General features: G+C 43.9%; 1 protein-coding gene across 1 annotated transcript in view; it reads right to left on the reverse strand.

Moving 5' to 3' along the window:
• Positions 1-17,851, reverse strand: part of LOC137267704 (DBH-like monooxygenase protein 1) — a 39,110-nt gene extending 21,259 nt beyond the window's left edge. The window contains exons 1-7 of the mRNA XM_067802169.1: positions 17,779-17,851; positions 16,541-16,695; positions 16,052-16,162; positions 14,460-14,643; positions 12,996-13,199; positions 12,149-12,274; positions 11,692-11,710 (exon numbers count right to left, since the gene is read on the reverse strand). Of these exons, the coding sequence (XP_067658270.1) occupies positions 11,692-11,710; positions 12,149-12,274; positions 12,996-13,199; positions 14,460-14,643; positions 16,052-16,162; positions 16,541-16,695; positions 17,779-17,851 (872 nt within the window). The remainder of the gene's footprint in view (positions 1-11,691; positions 11,711-12,148; positions 12,275-12,995; positions 13,200-14,459; positions 14,644-16,051; positions 16,163-16,540; positions 16,696-17,778) is intronic.
• Between the last annotated feature and the right edge of the window lie 4,563 nt (positions 17,852-22,414).

Below are 22,414 nucleotides of genomic sequence, written 5' to 3' on the forward strand. Positions count from 1 at the left end.
GCACGCCAATAGCTGAGTACATAGGTTTGAGACCTAAGATGTACTCCATATTGAAAGCCGACAATAGTGAGATCCGGAAGGCTAAGGGGGTTAAGAAGTATGTGGTGAAACAACACATCAAACACGCCAGATTCAAGGAGGCTCTGTTCAAGACCCGTACCTTTAGGCATAAGATGAACACGCTTAGAAGTGATGGGCATAAGATATACGGACTGACTATAAACAAGACGTCCCTATCGCCTATGGACACGAAACGTTGGATAGCTATTGATGGTATAAACACATACGCGTATGGACATGAAAAAATTTGAGGCTATTTATTACAGCCCGCGTGGATATTGGAAAGGAGCTAGCGCAGTAGATAAGCTAGCTAAAATGGCGCGAGTATCACCAGAGAAAGCCAAAGCGTGGCTTGAAAAACAAGCCCTGTGGCAGATCTATTTGCCGGCGCCACGCTACGTACCTAGAAGGAGTTTCGGAATTAACATACCTAATAGCATTCACCAGGCAGACCTACTGTTCCTACCTCATGATAAGAGGTACAAGTATGCCTTAACCGTAGTGGACGTAGCCAGTCGTTACAAGGAAGCCGAACCCTTGACCACGAAAGATTCGGCCAAAGTAGCCAAAGGATTAGAACGCATATACAAACGCAGCCCGCTGACTTGGCCAACAGAGCTGCAAGTTGATCCAGGACGGGAGTTCATGGGTGCCGTTTCACAACTGCTAGCCAAACACGATACAAAGGTCAGACGTGGCACGGCCGGAGCCCATCGCAGCCAAGCTATAGTTGAGAGATTTAATAGGACTTTGGCTGAGCGCTTGTTCGGCTATCAGTATGCTAGGGAGATGACCACCCCTGGAAAACGATCGACCGAATGGGTAGCGAGGTTACCAGAGGTGGTGTCGGCAATCAACCATGAAGTCACCCGTCTCACCGGTAAGAAACCGGCAGACGCTATCAAACTAAAATCAGTGTTAGCAGAGTCGTCTGCTCCATTGCGTGGAAAGGAGAAACAGATACCAGATAGGGCCTTAGTTAGGTATCTATACCAGCCGGGGGAACACGAGGGCGATAGTCGTAAGCGAGCCACCGATCCTATATGGTCGGTCAAAACTTACAACATAGATAAAGTGGATATGAAAGCCGACGAACCTAACTTGTACTACTTGAGGGGTGGGCCAGGTAGGGGGTTTGTAAGAGAAGAATTATTGATCGTACCGTACGGCACAGTGTTACCGCCTGCCAAGTCACGGTAAACGTGATGGCGTAGCTTTGTAGTAGGGGCAATAATAGCAAGAGCTAATGGTCCCACCAAAGCCTCATTTAGTAAATGAGGCTTTTTAGAGGGGTTTTTGAAAAGTGTTTTCGGACTATCATTCCCTATACTACTGGGTATCAACCCCGATATTAACACCCCATATATCCCACACATCCAACCACGTGAAAAGGGTATAGTGGCGCCACCACCGGAGCCTAAAGTTCATGTGGGGGTACCCCCGGGGGGTGTGGGGGTTTCCACCACCTATCAGCAGCATATTGATAATAAAACAGCCCTAGTGGTTGGTGGGGTAACTTTGGGACTTATTTGGTTAAAGATTTCTTAGCCGCTACGTACACCAGACCCGCCACGGCGACGATGGCTGCCCACAGGTTTTGACTGAGCCACATGGCAGTTTTAGATAGAGCGCTCAACAACCACGAGACGATGCTACCCAGGATGCCGGGAAGGGCTTCGGCGGCTTTACCAGCCAGTTTAGCTAGGCCTTCCCCGAGTTTTTTAATCCAGTCTTTAACACCCCCACCGCCACTTGGAGTTCCGCCGCCGGCACTTGGGGGTGTGGGGGCACCCCCCACCAGTGACACCACCAGGGTTGATATGATTAAACCCAATGCAGTCAGAATGCTGGCGATGGTGATCCCTTGCTCCCGGAATAATATCCGAATCCTGTTGGCTAAAGTTGTATCTTCGTTCAGTATTCTATCGATTGTTTCCCGAATGCGACTGATCTGGGATCGAAGATGTTCACGATTCGAGGAAGCGGCTTCCAATCGTGTACGTCTCTCGTCTTCTAAATCGCGTAGTCGTTCATTGATACGATTCTTCATATCATCGTCGTCAGTTTCGGTGAGTTTGGTTTTTTCCCTAGCGATGTGCTCGTCGATTTCGTTCAGTTTCCCCATGTTGTTCACGAGTTCTCCACGCACGCGTTTCACGGCTTCGTCTAAGCCGTACAGTTCCCTTACCGGAAAGTCAAACCCCGGTAACGGTTTGTCCCAGTAGGTGCTCAACAGTTTTTCTATGCTGTCCGAGGCTTCTGTAGCACGCTCTGGCGTCATTTCATCTATAGTGGTGAGGTGGGATCTGGTAGCTTGCAGATCTTCTTTAACGGTCTTAGGTATTGCACCACCGTAATCAGGCATGTTTAGATGTTCAATGATAAATTTAGCACCACCATTGCGGCTGGCTAGAGTTGACAAGGCCAGTGGTTTTTTAGTGATCTTGTTAAAGAGGTCAACCCCTGGGGCAGACTTAAGACGTAGAACACCCTTTGTATCAACAAAAAAATTCTTATGATATATACCATTTGGTTCAACGTAGTTTTTATCACTTCTTAAACTTTCGTAATAATCATTTACCGTTGTTTCTAAAAGTTGTTGGCTCAATGGCAAACTAGTAAATGAGGTCTCCTGCTCATCAGATGCCTGGGCACTAGCGCCCCGCATATCATCCATAGGTATGTCTTCATCCATTAGTATTTAAATATATTTTATTTATATATAACAATGTACGGTAGAAAATTAGATCCTTTCAGAAAATTGAGAGAGCCATTAGGTGCCAGAGCCGTGCGACAGTCGGTGACCATCACCAATAATCCCAGCAAGATAGACCAGAACCAAACTCTGCTGGTTAGATTTCCAAACCTTGGTGAGAATGACCTCATTGTACCAGGCACTGTTCGACTGGCGTTCAATATCACGTTGACCTCCGACAACGACAAACGCGAGCTAGTGCGGAACGTGGGCCGAGCTATCATCAAGAAAACGACCGTCAAGATCAGCGGTAACGAGGTACTGAGCATCGACGACAGCGACGTGTTTCACTGCTACAAGGATCTCTGGAAAAGCGAGAGAGAACGAGTCAATGATGTGTACCAGGGCATCAGCAAATCAACCCGGGCGCGCATAGGATACGTCTTCACGACAGACCAGCAAGACAAGCTATCGGACGGTGAAAAGGCCATCGCTCTAGCATACGGGAATCGATTCTGCGTGCCGCTCGACTTCGAGTTGCTCACGGGACACGCGCCGTTTTACCAGGCCGCGCTGGGTGATAGGCTCGAATACGAGCTCACGTTTAACGACTATAGCAAAGTAGTGCGTACGCCGAACGGTGATGAGGCCAGTTATGCTATAGACAACATCTCTCTGGAGTTCGACATGGTCACTAGCCCGGAGCTGGCCAGGCAGGTTCGAAGCCAGTACTCTGGGAAGATGGCTATCCTGTACGATCGCGTACTGAGACATAGATCAGTCGTGCGAGATAAGAGCGACACTGTGTGGAATATCAACCTGAACGTGCCGGCGCGATCGATGAAAGGTATCCTGGTCGTCCCCGTGGAGGATTATGATCCATTCCGGAGGGACAGCGAGAAGTTTTTCAACCCCGAGATTGAAAAGGTGGAAGTTACCATCGAGGGCGTGCCCAACCAGCTGTTCAGTCATGGTATGAGGCCACACCAGCAGTGGGATGAGATAAAAAAGCTACCAGTGGGGGATTATATAACAAAGGACCTGGACCTAGGCTCCGTGCAGATCGGTGAATACCTGACCACCAAGTACGCCTTATGGTTGGACATGCGATCCACGGATGATGATAAACTGCACGGTAGCGGGCGCCGTATAGATAACGGCAGCGAAGGGATAACCATCCAGATTACTAAGAAGGCTCAAACCGCTGGTAAGTTGAAATTATATCTGTACGTAATTATGGACGCGCAACTTAATATAGACAATGGGAGATTCGTGCAAGCCATCTACTGATGGGGGAGACCCCCTGGGGTTACCCACTGACCCACACTGCGCTATCATATGCGGGCAGACTGGCTGTGGGAAGACCGTTTTCGTGTTGGATATGTTGGAGGGTTACTACAAGGATGTGTTCGATAACATCGTTATCATGTGCCCTACTCTGAGCATGAATAAAACGTACGCGCGACCTTGGGTGATGACGGACCCGGACGTACACAAAATCGACCCTGGAACACGCCTGCAGGACTGGTTGAAAGCTCTTCACGAGAAATTTAAAGGGGAACCGACGCTGTTTATACTGGACGACTGCAGCGCTAATCGCGAGATAACAAAAAAGAGAGACATGCTATCGTACCTGGCCTTCTCCGGCCGGCATGCAAATCACAGCGTCTGGGTGCTAACGCAGAAGTTCAACTCGGTGTTGAAAGACCTCAGGGAGCAGACGCGATGGGTGGCCTTATTTCACTGCAAGGACAGGGATTCGTTTGAGGAGTGTTTGAGAGAGAACGATGTGATGAGTAAATTAGAACGGGAACGGGTGAAGAAACAGCTCGCTGAAACTAAACACGCTAAGCTCGTTCTAAAAACCGACCAACCAGTAGCATATATAGTTTGCTAAGCAAAGCTAAGTAAAAGCTAAGCAAAGCTAAGCAAATGCTAAGCATAGCTATGATATTTGAAGTATTTGTCGTGTGCAACTTAACTTTCATTTCTCTGTGTTTTACCTGTATCGGGTATTATATAGTTAAAACTAAATCTTACTTGTTATATTATAAGATGGAGTGTGAGGAATTACTCGAACAATTGTCGCCCGCAGGCCCCACTGATGACAAGCGAGAGAAACTGGTGGCGTTGGCTGTTGGCGGCAAAGCCAAACATTACTTTGGAGACTACACCCCGGATAAAATTAACAAAATGTCAGCCGAAGAAATCGATAAGCTGTACGCTAGATACGAGTCCCGGCTCGGAGCAGAAATGACAAAGACAATAGGATCGGCTATGACCCAGATATACACCGGTATTGTATCACAATTCCTTCCCATTCCACCAGAGCGCCGACTTTACCTGTGGGAGGACCTCGAGAAAGACCCTTTTATCGAACACGCCGTGAGCTCTATCAGCTGCGGGCTGTACCACAAATATGGTATGTTGTTGGCTCCAGTGACGGCGGCGATTATCACGGCAAAACATTGTCAATTTGAGAGAAAGAATAATAATAATAGTATAGATGGATGCTGCACAGGAAACCCCAGTGGAGGAGACCCCAGTGGTGGTACCCCCCACACCCCCTATAGTAACCAGGCAGAAGAATCCTAAGAGAGTAGCTGCCGGTAAAAAACGGTGGTGTAACCAACATAAAGTGACTAACCCAACCCGACTGTTGTTGGCTGTAGGCGTAACTGCTGCCGTGGTTATAACATGGTTATACACCTCCCACAGTGAGCCACAACCCAACAGTGAGGTAACCCCCAACAGTGGGGGTATGGGGGGTATCCCCCATGGTAGACCCGCATATCATGTTATAATTTAAAATATTTTATATCATATACATAATGTCTGAGGGGAAAACATTCGTCAACGACGCATACCACGCCACAGTGGTAGCCAGTCTAGCAGTAGGGTACGCTCGGTTGACTAAAATGGTGCTTAAACAACCAACTATCAAGCTAGATTTCAACCTGCAGGATATGGGTATGCTCATAATGAACCTTGGTATGGCGATGGCCACAAAAGACATCCTAGCAAAACAAGGAATAATACCTGATAATATAATGAAATAAATATAGGGATGGCCACGATAGCTATGATGGTCGGTGGGGCGTTAGTGAATGCCCTGGCATTTTCCGGGAGTAATTTCCTCTTCTCGAAACTACGAGATGATCACGCGGCTGAAATACAGGAAGAAAGGAAGCGACACGATCTCGCTACTGAGAAATTACAAAGAGCACAGGCTGAGTACGCTAAAAAACGCCTCCAGAGGATCGATTTTATTAACGAACAACTCACGCGTGAAAACCATGCCGTTCAAACATTCAACGATGTCGATGAAGCAATGAAAGAATACTATCTACTAACTGGTAAACAATTGGAACCGCTCAATAAACCCACACTCGCTCAGTACTACACACCATCCAAGGGACAAATGAATCGTGAACTGGGCTTCATAGTGTTGGGTATAGCAGCTACTGCGTTGGTTGCTAAGCAATTAAACTAAAATACCTATATAAGTAAACATGAGACCCGCTCCATACCGATGCGAATATATACTTATGGGGAAGACCGAGGCCTGTGGTAGGAAATGCAGGAATCAGGGGTTCTGTTGTTTCCATATGGGAAGTCCTAACTACACGTGTTCTGTGTGTGGTATCGGGGTTAAAGGGCACTACTGTTTATGTAAAGCTCACGGAGCGAACGTAGTCAGACATCAACTCATATACGAGAATAAAAAAGGCTACATAAAAGAACGTAGGCGACTGCTCAAGATAGACTCCAATTAGAGATTATACACACCTACGTATAGCTATGTCTGTGGAAAACATATTCAAATATGAACTGGCCTTATGGGGCAGCTTCAGATTTAAGATAATAGTGGACGTGGTATGGATTAAAGAGGGTGTTAAGTATACTCGCCCCTTCGAATGGGAGCGGGATATCGCGTCTCAATACCATATAGAACGTTTTTCGAGTATAAGTGAATACAAGGAATACTATACCCAAGGCGAGTACTGGATTGAAACAGCCACACTATATATTTTACCAGGTACGTGGGATGATTTGACAGAATGTCTAGAATTGTACCCGGCCACCAGAAAATATTTTTTAAGAGTTACCTCCCCTTTACTGCCGACCAATTAGACATTGATTCTCTTAGGTGTAAACACTATGGCTACTGTGCGCGAGCTCAAGCGGGCCGCAAAGCAGAGAGGTGTTATCGGGTATTCTAGAATGCGGAAGCCAGCATTGTTGAGATTACTAGGTTTAGAAATCCCTCCTACGATAAAACAATTAAAAGCTCAAGCGAAACAACTTGGATACACAGGTTATTCAAAACTGGGGAAAGCCGGGTTAACCACATTGTTATCACATGCCCCCGTAGCAAAACCTCCCACTGTAAAACAACTGAAAGCCGAGGCACACGATTTGGGTTTAGGTGGGTATTCTCGTATGAGAAAACCACAGCTTTTAGAATTATTACGACAGAATAGAGCTATTGACCTACAGTTCGTGCGCACTGAGCACGCCGTAGGCAATTATTTGAGAGGTTGGCGTATGCGTGTTGATAGAAACATAGACATTACAGATATCAAGCCTCTGATAGCTGATAAGGTCAACCAGGAACTAAATAATCTAGGAAGTATCAAGTTTCAGATCACAGTGAAAATATCGCTCGATAAGCAGGTTGGGAGTACCACTGAGTATGTTCAGCCTTACTTCCGAGGTAAACAAGAGGTCGTCACACATGCAGAGACCATTGACGCATCAATCGATACAAGTTTTCAGCAGATACGAGAATACCTAGAACGCTACACACACTTAGGGTCCGGGTGGGCTGTAGATAAAATCGATAATGTCTATCTAGATATAGCTAAATACGTGCCGTTCAGAGGTGGGTCATACCTAGCCTTGCCTCCCTACTATAAGAACAAACAAGCCATAGTAAACGTTAAGAATAGAGGAAACGATTGCCTGAGGTTATCTATCAGGTCAGCCTTATTTCCAGCTGCCACTAATCCGAACAGGCCTTCTAATTATCCACAGGACGATGGGCTCAACTGGGATGGTATAGATGAACCCACCCCAATATCCCAGATCACTAAAGTAGAAAAACAGAATAATCTGGCTATAAATGTCTTTGGGCACGAAGGTAACACAACAATAGTACACAGGGTCAGCCCGGTGAAGGATTGTCAAGTTATTAATTTATTCATGATTCAAAAAGGTGAAAAGTATCACTACATGTGGATAAAACATCTCAGCCGGTTGTTGCACGACCAGTCGAAACACGTTGGGGAAAAACACTTTTGTGTACGATGCCTACACTGTTTCAGTCGGGCCGATTTATTAGAATCCCACCTGGAGGATTGCCAAGGTGTTGGGCAGACGGCCATACGAGTCGACATGCCTAAGGAAGGTGAAAATATCCTAAAATTCGACAATCACAAGAACCAAATGTCTGTGCCTTATATAATATACGCCGACTTCGAAGCCTTGGTGGTAGGGGAATCATCCCCCAGTGGGAGTTTCACACACAAAACACAAGAGCATAAAGCCTGTTCGTTTGGATACATTGTTGTCCGTTGTGACGGGGAAACGAAAGCTCCGGTAGTGTATAGAGGTCCTGACGCGGCTGAAAGGTTTCTAAAGTGCTTGCAGGAGGAAGAAAAAATTATTAGGAATACATTGTATAGAATCGCTCCCATGCGTATGACCAGAGCCGACAAGATAGCTCACACCAGTAGCACTAACTGTCATGTGTGCGACTCGCCACTTAACGGTGATTCGGTGAGAGATCACTGCCACATAACTGGTAAGTATAGAGGTGCCGCTCACAGCGCGTGCAACCTCAAGCTTAAAATCAACCCTAAGACAATAAACATCCCCGTTGTCTTTCACAACTTGAGAGGGTACGACTCACACTTGATCATGCAGGCCATCGCGAAAATTGATGGTAATATATCGTGTATCCCCAACAACATGGAGAGATACATCTCCTTCAGCTTAAACGGACTTAGGTTCATTGACTCGTTTCAATTCCTCCTGTCGTCACTCGACAGTCTGGTCAAGGCCAACAATACCTTCCCTATCACCGATCGATACACAGACGCCGAGACTAGACCCCTGCTCATGAGGAAGGGTGTGTACCCATATGAGTACATGGATAGTTGGGTCAAGTTCACCGAGACCAGACTACCTCCTATCGACTGTTTTTATAGCAAGCTGAATGAGGCGTCCGTCTCACGAGATGATTACTCGCACGCGACTAACGTATGGAATAAACTGGGTTGTAAGAACCTTGGTGATTATCATGACCTGTACTTGAGGACAGATGTACTGCTGTTAGCCGACGTGTTTGAAACGTTCAGGCGGACCTGTTTAAAGCAGTATAAACTAGACCCCGCATGGTATTACACCAGCCCAGGTCTGTCGTGGGACGCCTTGCTTAAAAAGACAGGAGTTAATTTGGAATTGCTCACAGATTATGACATGCACCTATTCATTGAGAAAGGCTTGCGAGGTGGGATTTCCATGGCATCCAAACGATACGCGAAAGCAAATAATCAATACGTGAAAGGTTACGATCCTAACAAACCAACCAATCACATTCTCTACCTCGACGCAAATAACCTGTACGGCTGGGCCATGAGCCAGTATCTACCTACAGGAGGATTCGAATGGGTACCAAACGTTGATGTTATGAGCATTGCACCAGATTCGAACAAAGGGTATATCCTCGAAGTTGACTTAGAGTATCCCAAGGAATTACACACATCGCACAACAGCTATCCCCTTGCACCCGAACGTATGAAGGTTAACACAGACTGGATGTCTGAGTACCAACATAACTTGTCAGGTGGTCGTGTGGTGGACGTTGAGAAACTCGTGCCTAACTTAATGAATAAGACCAAGTACATAGTTCACTATCGCAACCTACAGCTGTACCTGTCATTGGGTATGAGGCTGACCAAAATACACAGGGTGCTCATGTTCGACCAGAGCCCATGGATGGAGCCCTACATCAGAATGAACACAGACCTACGAAAAAAAGCCACCAGTGATTTTGAGAAAAATCTCTACAAGCTCATGAACAACTCGGTGTTTGGTAAGACTATGGAAAACCTGAGGAAACGCGTGACCGTGAAACTGGTTAGATCTAGTGAGGAAGACAAGCTCAGGAAATTGATAGCCAGTCCGGCATTCAACCGTAATAAAATATTCACAGACGACCTAGTTGCCATACACATGAAGAAAAGCCACATAAAATTCAACCGGCCTGTTTACGTGGGGATGAGCATCCTCGATTTATCCAAACACCTGATGTACGACTTTTACTACAACGAGCTCAAGAAACAGTACGGCGACAGGTGCGAAGTGCTGTACACTGACACGGATTCCCTGCTGATGGAGATTCGAACCCAGGACGTGTACGAGGACATGAAAAAACACATCGATTTATACGACACCAGCGACTATCCTAAGACCCATACTATACACAGCACGGTAAATAAAAAGGTCCTAGGTAAGATGAAGGACGAGTGTGCTGGCACGCCAATAGCTGAGTACATAGGTTTGAGGCCTAAGATGTACTCCATATTGAAAGCCGACAATAGTGAGATCCGAAAAGCTAAAGGGGTTAAGAAGTATGTGGTGAAACAACACATCAAACACGCCAGATTCAAGGAGGCCCTGTTCAAGACCCGTACCTTTAGGCATAAGATGAACACGCTTAGAAGTGATGGACATAAGATATACGGACTGACTATAAACAAGACGTCCCTATCGCCTATGGACACGAAACGTTGGATAGCTATTGATGGTATAAACACATACGCGTATGGACATGAAAAAATTTGAGGCTATTTATTACAGCCCGCGTGGGTACTGGAAAGGAGCTAGCGCAGTAGATAAGCTAGCTAAAATAGCGCGAGTACCCCCGGAGGAAGCCAAAGCGTGGCTTGAAAAACAAGCCCTGTGGCAGATCTATTTGCCAGCGCCACGCTACGTACCTAGAAGGAGTTTCGGAATTAACATACCTAATAGAATTCACCAGGCAGACCTACTGTTCCTACCTCATGATAAGAGGTACAAGTATGCCTTAACCGTAGTGGACGTAGCCAGTCGTTACAAGGAAGCCGAACCCTTGACCACGAAAGATTCGGCCCAGGTAGCCAGAGGATTCGAACGTATATACAAACGCAGTCCGCTGACGTGGCCAACAGAGCTGCAAGTTGACCCCGGACGGGAGTTCATGGGTGCCGTGTCACAACTGCTAGCCAAACACGATACGAAGGTCAGGCGTGGCACGGCCGGAGCCCATCGCAGCCAAGCCATAGTTGAGAGATTTAATAGGACTTTGGCTGAGCGCTTGTTCGGCTATCAGTATGCTAGGGAGATGACCACCCCTGGAAAACGATCGACTGAATGGGTCACGAGGTTACCCAAGGTGGTGTCGGCAATCAACCATGAAGTCACCCGTCTCACCGGTAAGAAACCGGCAGACGCTATCAAACTAAAATCAATAGTTGTAGAGTCGGCCGCTCCATTACGTGGGAAGGAGAAACAAATACCAGATAGGGCCCTAGTGAGGTATCTATACCAGCCGGGGGAACACGAGGGCGATAGCCGTAAGCGAGCCACCGATCCTATATGGTCAGTCAAAACTTACAACATAGATAAAGTGGATATGAAAGCCGACGAACCTAACTTGTACTACTTGAGGGGTGGGCCGGGTAGGGGGTTTGTAAGAGAAGAATTATTGATCGTACCGTACGGCACAGTGTTACCGCCTGCCAAGTCACGGTAAACGTGATGGCGTGGCTTTGTAGTAGGGGCAATAGTATCAAGAGCTAAGGGTCCCACCAAAGCCTCATTTACTAAATGAGGTTTTTTAGAGGGGGTTTTGAAAAGTGTTTTCGGACTATCATTCCCTATACTACTATGTGAGTCGCATCTCGTCTCCTGAAAAGAATGATCCAAAACATTATCACTCATTTAAAAATGAAAACCGTTGCAAACAAAGAACCCCATTCAATATACAGCATGAACACCTATTACCAATATTAGACAAATCACCGTGAGAAAACTGCATATTGCTGAGAGCGACTCATGAAGAGACGGGTTAGAAGAGATGTTCAGCAACCCATGCTTTTCGTAAGAGACCAATAACGGGATCAGGTGGTCTGGCTGACAACCAATCAAAAACCTTATTTACAATACAGCCAGGGCTGTGGTTAAAATGTTCGCTCGTCACACGCTGATGACCTGGGTTCGATTTTCAAAGTAGGCACAATGTGAAGCCCATTTATGGTGTCCCCAGCCTCTATATTGCTGGAGTATTGCAAAAAGTGGCGTAAAACTATACTAAGCTCACTCACTCTCAATACATTCCTCCATCACCTGGCTTTATCTCCACGGGTGTATTGTGCACGTGGATGGGCGACAGCTGGTACTGATACTCGGTGTCATCAGCGACAGTCTGAATCAACTTCCCGTCTCGGTAAACCTCGAGTACCCCTCGTACGCCTGAAACAACACGCTTGAGTGAACCTGACACATTCAGGGTATTATTAACAATTAAATTAAATATGTATTCTGGGTATCATTAAAGGCACAGTACAGTTTATATAACGAGTGCAGCAGTACAATTTTCTGAAATAATAATTTCTTCACCATTTTTAAAAAAAATGAAAATATATGTTGATCATAATACATGAAAATAATATATGATTGCAAAAATCTAGATTTTTGTTTTTAAAACGATATTGTCCAAACAGTTATTCGAATCCTTGTGATTAAAGGGTGCGACTAAGTCTTGTGGTAGCAACTTCATGAATGCAACACAGTTGCAGTGTGAATACACCCAAACCGCCACGTTCTGAAATCGCACACAACTAGCCGCAGCTGAATTTTAAGATATAGGATTTGTCGTAATGCTTATAAGTCGCCAGTACTCGGCCAGTGAAATCGCTTAAATCTGTGTCCACCTCAGAGTGACGTCCCTTGCACAACAGGGTTAAAATTTGTCTTCAAAGACGACATATGTTGGTCGTAAACATGCAAGAAACGGAATCGGGTGCTCAGACTCGGTAGTGTGCATGCCACCGCTTCCAAACTGCGTAGATCGATGCTCATGATGTCAACCACTGGATTGACTGGTCCAGACTTTAGACTTACAGGCCGCCTCAAAGCAAAAGAAATCACGACGAAAAGAATTGGATTGGAAAAAAACAATACACATACTTACCAAGGTAATGCATATGTATGTACGTCCTAGTGAGGAAGATTGAACGTGGAAGGAGGTTCTTCGTACAGTTTCCGCTACAACTACCAACTTCACGATGATTGGTTACCCCAGGAGGAATGTCAAGGTCACTCTGGCCAATTTGAACATTCCCTGCATCATAGCGACGTAACATCCGGGTGTAGTAAATGCGCATGCCCGAATTATCTGTAAGAAAGACAGAAATATAGCTTATGCCTGACCTTTATGTAGATACATGTAATCAATATTCGTGCTTGCGTCTAACGCCGCTTTTGGCAGGTTCCCAGTTATTAAATAATCAAATCTGCACAAGTCAATCCAGTGATTGATATCATGAGCATCGATCTGCGCAATTTGGGAAACGCTGACATGCCAACAGAACCTGATTACTCGATCACATTAGTCGCAGTTTACAAGCATGGGTTGCTGAGGATCAGTTCCACTCCGGATCTTCACAGTTATCAGATTTGTGTGTATCAGGTTGCCTTTATTGTTATTGAAACTTACTATCAATTACATATCCAACGAAAAGGGTTGGATACATTCGTTTGAAACAACTTGGTATGGAGTGAGTGAGTATGGTTTTACGCCGGAATCGATCCAGGCTTTATGTGAGACGAGAGAATGTTTTCGTCACAAGCATAGAATGCTTTCGTCACAAGAATAACAGAATAAACGTTTCAGGTTCACGTGTACATATGTCAAGAAACGATGATACTGTTCATAGCTGTGTTAAAGGAAACTACCTTTCTTATCCGGTGTTATCTTTGAATATCAGTCACAAACACACAATGGTTACGCGGGTGAGTTGAGGTTTAAGCCACTTTTAGCAATATTCCACCAACATCACGGCGGGGGACACCAGGAATGAGCTTTACACATAAATCCCATGTGGGGACTCGAACCCTGGTATTCGGCGTGACAAGCTAACGCTTTAACCACACGGCTACCACGCTGTAAAACAAACAAGTCTTAAGTGTCTGTCACGATCTTTGTGCGCCACTGTGCGTCTGGATACGCATTCTGACAAAAGAGAATACAGATATTATTTTGGCTGATGAATGAGTGGGTTGGCTGAGTTTAAAGCTGCTTAAAAACATTTCTGCACCAATGATAAGTGATTAGAGCATTCCTTGGACGTTTGAGCTTCGGTTAGTTGGTTGGTTGGTTGTTAAAGCCCGCATGACGGAGGTTTAATAGTCTAGTCTAATAGTCTAGTCTAGACCAGACAACGCTGTAATCAACAGCCTGATTGTCCATTTTCGCATTAGGAATAAGCAAGTCTGATCTCGTTGAGGTCTCGTTGGTCTCGTTTTGAGCTTTGGGCCAACCAGTGCATATGATGCAAACCTCGAATCACACCGGATCTCTGTCAGAGGTCTAAGGGAGACAACTTTGTTAATCGAATGTGCGAAACAACTGGGCCAACATATGGCTGAACAATACCTGTCATGTTCTTAACCCTCCGCGCGTTGTTCCAGTGTATCTGTAGTGACATAAAAGGGTAGGAGCCTTTCCCAAACCGGATACCAGTTCCTGGATGCGCGCACACCTGTCCCTCAACTCCCATGGTCCACTGCGCCAACCAAGATTGGCACCTTTGGTCGATAAAACTACACTGATGAGGACTCTGCTAAAACAAATTGATGGATTTTCAAAGAAGTCAAAATGGAAGTAGACAGACTAGATTTATCTTCCGAAAAGCACTGGAATGTCCAAATACCACACCTTCTTGGGCTGTGAGTCCAGACTTGAAGAGGTGATTTCAAGGCGAATCTATTGGCTATTCTGCAGATACTAATGAGTATTATATTCCATTCTTTGTCCTTGAGAAGAAATATGAAAAGAGCACGTTTGACTCTTAGTCATTCATCACAAGGGACAACTGTTTCAAACCGTTATCCATGAAGGACCTTTCTAACAATGTCAGTTTTGGATTGGTTATTGTCTTATTGAAGTAAGAGAATTGACCGGCAAGTTCTGATTAATTTCTTTTGTAAAATGTTTTAATTATTAATTGATAGATTAGATAGGCTACCGATATTGTTAGTTGCATCTTGAAAGGGGTTAAAGTATCCTTTTGAGAGGATGCGTAAGTCTCAGGACATTCAAGCAAATCTAATTTTGATTTACCAAGCTCTTAATTGTAGCATAAATGTCATTTTAGGTTATGGCACAGTCACAAGCGCCAACGACTGGACGGATGGTGTACAGAGGCTGCAGACACCATTACAGGAAGCAAATGTTTAGTGTTAGTCCCCTCAATCCATCGACCTCCGTTGCTGGCGATCTGTAGCTTGTTTTTGTGTATTGTTTGCGTGAGTGAGTTTGGTTTTACCCAGCACGTAGTAGTATTCCGGCGAGGACACCAGAAATGGACTTAACTCATTGTTCCCATGTGGGGAATCGAACCCGGGGTCACGGCGTTACGAGCGAATGCTTTAACCACCTGGCCACTCCTCCTAGGTTTGAATAGTGCTATTATTGTAACGTTACATGCATGTCATAATTCTGACTGTGAAACTCCAGATGTTTTACTGTCCATGTTAAATTTGCATGTATTCCTTATCAATGTCAATCTTGTTCTCGACTCGTCATGGCTGAAATCTTGCAGATGTCACGTTTAGTACTATCTCACTCATTGCTCCATAAAGGATGTTTTTTCAATGTGTGTATGCCCTGAAGTGAAGGTATCATTCGAGGTTCAAAAACCAATGACGTGTCTACCAAGTCATCGAGTATATATTTCACTGGCAGTATTAGCACATGATATGGACCTGATACTGTGCAGCAGTGACGTCATCAAGTAATTAGTTACATATGGTGTAAGGATCTACTTGACTAGGGGTAGGGTAGTGGTTAAAGACTGTCACGCCGATGACCGGGGTTCAGTCCCCAGCATGGGTACAATGTGTTAAATCCATTCATGCTTCCAATTTCTGGTGTCCACCTCCGTGATGTTGGTGGAACATTGCTAAAAGCGACGTAAAGCCATACTCTCTCACTGCTCTGAATAAGTGATGGAGTTTAAGTCTCACCATGTCCCCAATTTTGTGTTGGCAGCCAAACAGCAGCAGGTGGTGCATGACGTCATGGTTGTCGATCAAGGGTTCAAAGGCCACTGCGTGGTATGCATCGTCACCTGGAACCTGTACATAAAACAGTAGAAGAGACTGAGTTATGTGGGCATTATGCCTTAAAGTTGTTAATCATACACAGAAACAACTAAATTTGTGTTTGAAATGGAGAGACAGAGGGAGAGACAAATAGAAACAGAGGGGAGCCATATAAATAAATTGAATAATCCTAAAATTCAGGATTGACAAAGGTCCCTATCGCGGATGGGAACAATCACATTGAATCCCATGATTCCTGGTAAGAAGTGAAAAACTATCCAATTCAGTTTTTAGAGAAATTCAAAACGTCAAGCGACGGACTACAACATAGTCTATATGACAAAATGAGATGAAAAAAAAGCAATGATTTAAAATGAAGCAAGACAGTCTTTGTTTTATATAAGCAATAACCTTGAACTGTTGACAAACATAGGTCGTTTCCGAGTCAGGGACTTCTATTTCCGGTATACGGATGTCAAAGTATTTAACATCCGGGTTATTTGTGACAGGACAGGTGTCCCCTGTGACGTCCTTCGCCAGATAGAGAATCAGACAGATGATTAATTCTGCGAAGAACAACGCAAATGCATGTAAAAGGCGATACAATATGAATTAATTGTCTGAAATATCTAGACTCGTTGTGTGATTTAAAAACACTTCACAATACATGAAAATACATAGACTGTTTATCTTATTATGGCGTCATGTCACACAATCCGACAAGATTCAATTGTTTGTTGATTGTTTAACACCGTACTCAGCAATATTCAAAAATTGGTGACCAGTGTTAGCAATACTTTAACTTACCAGTTGTCCATCAGAGCCTGTTGGCTTTAAAACGTACAGGCCCTGATTGAAATCTGTGGTCCCTTTTTGTTAAACTCAAACCAATAAAAACAAAATAGACCACCCTCTACACAGTTTTTCATTGTTTAATTCTATCATTAAATGGAATGACATCAAATTCCTGTTGAAGAAATAAATTGCCAGATGATTTACTGAAAGCCAACAAGGGTCTGCAAATCTTTGAAACTGCCGGTCTGATACAATAACAACCGGTGCGGGACCTTCTGGTCGGCGTTTTGTTTTTCGAGCACCGGGTCAGGTGGTCCGGCTCGCTGACTTGGTTGACAACATGTCATCGTCATCGCCAGTCGATATTCATTCTGTAGATCGATGTCCATTCTGTTTATCGCTTTGCTTTGTCCAGACTCGATTATTTACACACTGCCTCCAAATAGCTGGAATATTGCTTAGTGCGGCTAAAACTAAACTCACTTCCTTCATGATTCGTCATCAGCAACCCAAATTATCGTCAGAGGCGACTAAAGGGATCGGATGGTCAGGCTCGCTGCCTCGGTTAGATCGATTCCCTTAATGGCAATCACTGGACTGATGGTTACACACAGGTTTCTAATGTTTCAAGAAGCAGGTAACTTGAATAGCTTCTTTATAAGATTCACTGCGTTAGCATCGAAACCAATGGGGGCGGTCTGATAGCCTAGTGGGCTTCAAAGCGTTCGCTCTTCATGCCGAAGACAAGGTACTCTTAAACATGGCGCAGTGTGTCAAGCCTATATCTGGTGTTCCCATCGTGATAGTGCTAAAATATTGTTAAATGCGAGCTAAAATTACACTCACTAGCTCACTTGGAAACAAGGATTCAGTTAAGTGAAATGAATCAGAGGCGTGTTCAGAATCGTGAGCACCCACGAACGCCATCGAGCGCTCGATCCTGAACGTCTGTGCCCGGACGAGCGCACGGGAGCGCCCGCGAACCATTGTCACATTTGCCTCTCCAAGCGAACAAAGATGGCGACCATGTTCATTTGTTTTCATTAGTAAGCATTCACCTGACGAAGGGACAAGGAATGGCCATGAAACGCCGTGTAATCAATAAAGAAGTTGACATCCATAACATTTTGTCTTATATACATGTTTAATATCATTTATCACCACTCGCCCTTTCCGTAACCTCAAACAAGAAGACGAAAAGCTATATTCGGCTTGTCCCGGAATAACACCACGAGTTGGCCACGAATGGTTTAATGTCACCAAGCGCTCATGATCACATCTATTCAGGACTCACGCGGTTCTGAACACGCCTCAGTTGTGTGTAACTGTTATGCAACAAGCCAAGATGCACGAGCACGCCGTCTTCCCCCTTCAGGTATTAGATAAGATAGTCAAGTATCACATGTTGTTAGCAAGTGTGGATGAAAGGATACAGGTGGCTGGGAATATTGCACGTGTCGGATGTGAGGTACGTCTTATTATTATTGTGGTTGTCTAAACATATTGTTGTTGTTGGAAAACATAATAACAAAATGCTTCGGTATACCTTTAACCATCAAACAACGAATAATATCAGTAGGAGGTGTTTGAAAGGGACAGGTGAGCTACGACTGTGAATATAATATTCATGACATTTACATGTGTGTTCATACCGTTTGGAATATGTTTGACACGTATTTAAAACCATACTTCAAATGTGATACATACAATTACCAAACACAAACGTAAGTTGCAAGAGAAACTGTCAAACCTGAATTCCGCGCCGCATTGAGACAGAATCACGGTGGCTACTGTCACAATCGTTTGATGACATTGAAAACTTGCATACTGATCATCATTCTGTCTCTGTCAAATGATTCCATTTCTTTACATTTAAAAAGGTGGTGAGGTAGCCTAAAGGTTAAAGCGTTCACTTGTCTCGCTGAGGACCCAGCTTCGACTCCCCACATGGGTATATCGTATGAAGTTCATTTCTGGTGAAATTGATGGGAGTTTGCTAAACCTAAACTTCAATCACCTCGTTTCAAAATTAACGACTTAAGGTTGTTTCATGTTAAATACAAGTATTTTCGTCAAGATCATTGGAGTATATGAGTTTACCATGGGGGAAAATATAGTCGGTGTACTTCAAATAGCTAGGACTGTCTGGATCAAATAGAAAATGAATAAATGTCAAATTTGAGAAGCTAGGCGAAGAATAACAAAATAATCATACTGGTACATGACATTTAAATTATTCAGTCGACGGCTGGAGAACACAAAGTTGTTGCATGCTTTTAATTATATCATATCATATACCTGAGTTAAGAATGGAAACATCTGATGAACTTGGACAATTGCTGTCTCTTAACTATTATTGCTAATTATTGATTACACATTTAAATACTCGTATAAACACAATCATCATGTAGTTTACCTTTACTTGGCCATGACAACATTGTTTTTTGTTTGTTTGATTGTTTGTTTGTTTAACGCCACAATCAGCAATAGTCCAGCTACATGACGGCAGTCTGGACCAAACATTCCAGTGATCAATAGCATGAGAACTGTTTACGCAAACGGGATAAGATGACACTTGCCAATCAAGTCAGCGAGCCTGACCACCCGGTGCCGTTAGTCGCCTCTTAAGACAAGCAGGGCTAGTGAAAGACAATTCTAAGTCACACAATAATTTCTTACTTAATTGCAACTAAGGGACACACGCTCGGGAGTAACACCATGAGCATATTATGATTTCTAAAGCTTTTTCGCCTATAAGACAAACCGCCAAAATTGACAACACAGTCAAATCATGATTTCTCAAGGTTTTGACACAAGAGATACCCCAGAAAGATATTGTTTGTTGCAACAACAAGTAAAGCTCCCAGATCACACAATAAATAATTAAAGTATAAATACTACCAGAAACACACCCAGAATCAATAAATAAAAGACTAATCCCTCACTACTTGCCTGAAATCGATTTTTGAAAACCAAGTAATGTTACCTAAATACTTATTATTATGTTTTAGATATATCATATGGTAACTTCCCTGAGGGTGGATATTTAGTCTATTGAGGGAAATGCATTATGTATTTTAGAGACGCATGGTATGAAGTAGTGCCATTTAAGATCATGTCTTATCTCGTGACCCGCAATTTGTCCTAACTCGCGACAGTCACGTATTGCCTACCTACGGAAGCGTATTAGCGCCACGGTGAAAATCTTTTTCAGTCTCATTATCTACTACGTAGGACTTACTATCTCCTACGTAGGACTTAGTATCTGCCACGTAGTACTTAATATATCCTTCTAAAGGTTCGGATTATGAAGTGTGGTTATTAAATTGAGAAATGTTTGGTTATGCAGGACCTTAGATAGTAGAAATGCACGCCGATGCATGTTTTTGACACTAACGCAGTGTTAATACACAGTGTTATTTTGTGCGTGTGTGTGCGTGTGTGTGTGGCGTGGACCTTGATCTAATTGCAGTTAGGGGTGTTCTCTCTCACACACACACATACACACACGCACGCACGCACACACAGAGGAGGGGACAAAGTTTTCTGTTATTAAATTCTCGTTATGACACGTCCTCCGAAAGTTTTGCTTGTCTTCACATGAGGCTAGGTTGGATCAGATACAACGCTCGTTTGCGGTGTATTTTTTCGTAATTGTTTACAAGTTGTCTTGACTCGAGTGGAAAAGTGTTGAATGCGGCATAAAGCAATACGGAATTGCAAAAGGTTGTCATTATAGTCGTTTGTTACAGTGAACTAACTGCAAAGCGTAACAATAGGGCAAACTGAAGGCAGTAAAGTACAACAGTCGGTTGTAACACATTAAAGTAATATGCAACAATTATACTACCCATCAAAAGTCTAGACTCACTCAAAACGCCCACTATATGTATATGTGTATACATGGTTACAACGAACTTTGGGGGAAACAACATCAAACCTTATGCAGATTAATTGCATGAGGATGATTCATCAAACTGCTGAAAAGCATGTGCAAATATCGTGCATGTGAACTGCTGCGTTTTTGTGTTTGTATACGAATTTGCCATTTTTCACCGAGTTTAATCATTTGTTGAACGCATGACAATAATCTTGTCAACGTTACGAATATGTTTTGTTATACATCAGTTCATGTGTAAACAATACCTTTAAACGGTGCGGAATAGTTTGCAAATTCTAGTAGAGAACAGTTGACTGAAGTATGCGGCTACATTTACACTAGTGAGTCTAAAATTTTCATGGGTAGTATAGTTTAACACAAGAAAAGGAAGGAAACAGTAGACTCGGAGAGTAAATGAAACACATGATAGTAGACTCTAATGGTAAATAATCTCTGAAACAGTGACTGAAACAGTCAAAAAGGAAAGGTTTTCCGTGTCTGGGGGAGCTAAGTTCACTACTTCAGATTAATGTATAATAACAAATATCGAGCATCTCCTACAGGAGATACTACGTCCTACGTAGGAGATACCAAGTCCCACGTAGGAGATACCAAGTACTACGTAGGTGATACCAAGTACTACGTAGGAGATACCAAGTCCTACGTAGGAGATACCAAGTACTACGTAGGTGATAAGTCCTAGGTTGGTGATACTAAGTCCTACGTAGGAGATACCAAGTCCTACGTAGGAGATACCAAGTCCTACGTAGGAGATAACAAGTACTACGTAGGTGATTCCAAGTACTACGTAGGAGAAACCAAGTACGACGTAGGTGATAAGTCCTAGGTTGGTGACAATAAGTCCTACGTAGCAGATAGCAAGTACTACGTAGGTGATACCAAGCCCTACGTAGGTGATACCAAGTACTACGTAGGAGATACGAATCACTACGTAGGTAATAAGTCCTAGGTTAGTGATAATAAGTCCTACGTAGGAGATACCAAGTACTACGTAGGTGATACCAAGTACTACGTAGGTGATACCAAGTCCTACATAGGTGATAAGTCCCATGTTGTGGACAATAAGTCCTACGTAGGTGATACCAAGTACTACGTAGGTGATACCAACTCCTACGTAGGTGATACCAAGTCCTACGTAGGAAATACCAAGTACTACGTAGGTGATAAGTCCTAGAGTGGTTATAACAAGTCCTACGTAGGAGATACCAAGTACTACGTAGGTGATACCAAGTATTACGTAGGAGATAACAAGTACAACGCAGGAGATACCAAGTCCTACGTAAGTGATACCAAGTCCTACGTAGCAGACACCAAGTACTACATAGGTGATACCAAGTACTACGTAGGTGATACCAAGTACTACGCAGGTGATACCAAGTACTACGTAGGTGATGAGTCCAATTTGGTGATAATAAGTCATACGTAGGAGATACCAAGTACTACGTAGGTGATACCAAGTCCTACATAGGTGATAAGTCCTATGTTGGTGATAATACGTCCTACGTAGGAGAAACCAAGTACTACGTAGGTGACACCAAGTCCTACGTAGGAGATACCAAGTACTACGTAGGTGATAAGTCCTAGGTTGG

Source organism: Haliotis asinina, chromosome 16 (assembly GCF_037392515.1).
Source record: "Haliotis asinina isolate JCU_RB_2024 chromosome 16, JCU_Hal_asi_v2, whole genome shotgun sequence".
Lineage (NCBI taxonomy): Eukaryota > Metazoa > Mollusca > Gastropoda > Lepetellida > Haliotidae > Haliotis > Haliotis asinina.